The following is a 2,500-nucleotide window of genomic DNA, read 5'->3' as shown; positions in this document are numbered from 1 at the left end:
ACACTATACACAGTCTACGAGTCTTTACCCATCTTATACTGTTCATTACATTACAGTCTACGAGTCTACCCATCTTATACTGTTCATTACATTACAGTCTACGAGTCTTTACCCATCTTATACTGTTCATTACATTACAGTCTACGAGTCTTTACCCATGTTATACTGTTCATTACATTACAGTCTACAAGTCTTTACCCATGTTATACGTAAGGGATAGTGTATAGAACGCCGGTCATTATCGGGAAATAGGTCCCGCCCTGAAGGGACCTATTTCCCGATAATGACCGGCGTTCTATACATTATCCCGCTTATTACACGGCTACTTGCCAAAACGAAACAAGAAACTCCCCACGATATGACTCTTTAGCCTACATAGCCTAGGCTACAGCCTATTTGTTACCTTTTCATCGTGGCTTTTGCTGATAGTTCGCTGAACTTGAATCAAACATTCTTTAGAACACAGCTGATCAACCGTCTGCTTTCACTTTTGAATGAAGTTCCAGTCCTTGCGTAGTGATATGAAAGACGGAAATTAGAAGCACAAAGCCCATTTTCCTTGACAGCGGTCTGTTATACTTAGCAACGGTCTGTTATCGAGAATTAGCAGACCACCGAACATTGGGAAGACCCATTCAAGTGAAAGGAGCATTCTGCAGCATTATGAAGAGCTGTGTAATAATGTTCACTACATTACACAGACTACGAGTCTTTACCCATGTTATACTGTTCATTACCATCACATACAGTATTCAACTATTCAGCCATGTTAACCCTTAGAACCCGATTGACGCAAAGTGCGTCAAAAAACACACCCTTTCTTCTCTGTTACATTGCTCCGGAACGGTTCATCGCAGCGAGATGAAACCTTTATTGCACGACAGAGCAGAAGTGGGGCTTTCCAACGAGACTACACACTTGTCTGTACGATCAAGTATGAAAATTAAAAAAAATCATGAAATTAAATCAAATTGCATCATATTTACAGTCTATACTTCTCTGCATTCACCTGCACACACATTACTCTAGTTTGAATTACTCGCGAACCCGTGATCGCATCGATATGGCAAGCATATCAGATGAAAGAGGGAGCACAGGGCTATCCATTGGTACCATGTTTATCGATCCTTCTGGCTTATAAAACCAGACGAAGTGACTGCAAAATAATAACGTCATGTACACAAACCAACGCTGCACACTCATTACTCTCGTTTGAATTACTTGCGGACCCGTGATCGCATAGATATGCCACGCATGTCAGATGAAAGAGGAGACTCAGAGCTATCATTTGATACCAAGTACATCCTTCTGGGTTATAAAACAGACGAAGTGACAGCAAAATAATAACTTCATATAGCTGGACTTACCCCACATTTTTGTCTGTTCTTGTGGCAAAGCATGTTTATAATCCAATGCTATCATGTGTTTCTCTATGGCAAAGCATGTTCATATTCCGGTTTTGAGATCCTAGCAAATTCCTGCATGGCATCCAATTCAAGGCTCACATTGCATCCCAATTTGTTCAATAAATAAACACCTTTTTTGCCTTTACTTTGTTCATGGCAATGCAGTAAAGAGTTGAGAATTATTACGACTGCATACACACAGGCACGCAGGCTAACACGCAACCTCGGGTCAAGTCAGGTCAGATCAGTTCGTGTCACAGATATGGAGCACAGAAAGGTCATTTTTCATCACTAAATAAAAAATGGCATTTATTTCCGTAAATCACACAGCAAATATTTCTGTAAATTGCTCAGCCCCAGAGTATCCCTCCAACATGGCAATTATATTGCCCGATTCAGGACAGTCTGCCCTACACACACATGAAATGCATGTAGAGCTGTGAGCTTGCTGTGGTGAGATACATGTCGAAATATAAGAATTTTTATAATACACTTTTTATATTTTAATTCTTTAAAAATCAAAATAAAATCAATGCTAGTATTAATACATGAAATGATGGCAGATCTGAATAGCCTAAACTCTCCTGAAAAAAACAATATATAATATATGTGTGTGGCACTTACAATGACCAGAATAAATCCTTATGAATAAAGGTAGTGAAAATGCCCTAAAAACAGCTTAGGGTTCTAAGGGTTAACTGTCCTCCCATCTCAACTATTCAGCCTTGTTAACTATTCTCCCATGTTAACTATTCTCCCATGTGATATGTTCTTCCATCTCATCTACACCTCCAGGGGGAAGCAGGAATCAACGGTCGTCCAGGCATGGATGGCCTCGAGGTACTACTGCTCCAGCATGCTATATATATATATATATGAAAAGTTTGGTTCTAAAATGCTATATCCACCATTTTAATGAATTTTCACAAATAATTTATTACATTTTGTTTTTAAATATAGTAGAGCTGTAATTGAGTATTGTTATTTAATTTATCACCACTCAATCAAAACAACACAATGGCATTTTGATTGATATTACCTGAAATACACAATTAAATAGCATGACTTTTTAATTCAACTTTATAGCGTTCTGA

The 2,500-nt window shown here is 38.5% G+C and overlaps 1 protein-coding gene across 1 annotated transcript in view; it reads left to right on the top strand.

The window, feature by feature from the left end:
• col28a1a (collagen, type XXVIII, alpha 1a) overlaps window positions 1-2,500 on the top strand; it is a 38,347-nt gene that overhangs the window by 8,755 nt on the left and 27,092 nt on the right. Inside the window, exon 6 of the mRNA XM_076301321.1 lies at window positions 2,202-2,246. Within this exon, the coding sequence (XP_076157436.1) occupies window positions 2,202-2,246 (45 nt within the window). The remainder of the gene's footprint in view (window positions 1-2,201; window positions 2,247-2,500) is intronic.

The sequence above is a fragment of the Alosa pseudoharengus genome, unplaced genomic scaffold (genome assembly GCF_046254945.1).
Source record: "Alosa pseudoharengus isolate Yale_2024_CS ecotype anadromous, Long Island Sound unplaced genomic scaffold, YU_APseudo_1.1 YU_APseudo_1.1_scf_23, whole genome shotgun sequence".
Taxonomy (NCBI): Eukaryota; Metazoa; Chordata; class Actinopteri; order Clupeiformes; family Clupeidae; genus Alosa; species Alosa pseudoharengus.
Note: the sequence above shows the minus strand (reverse complement) of the source record. Positions and strands in the feature narration are given on the sequence as shown.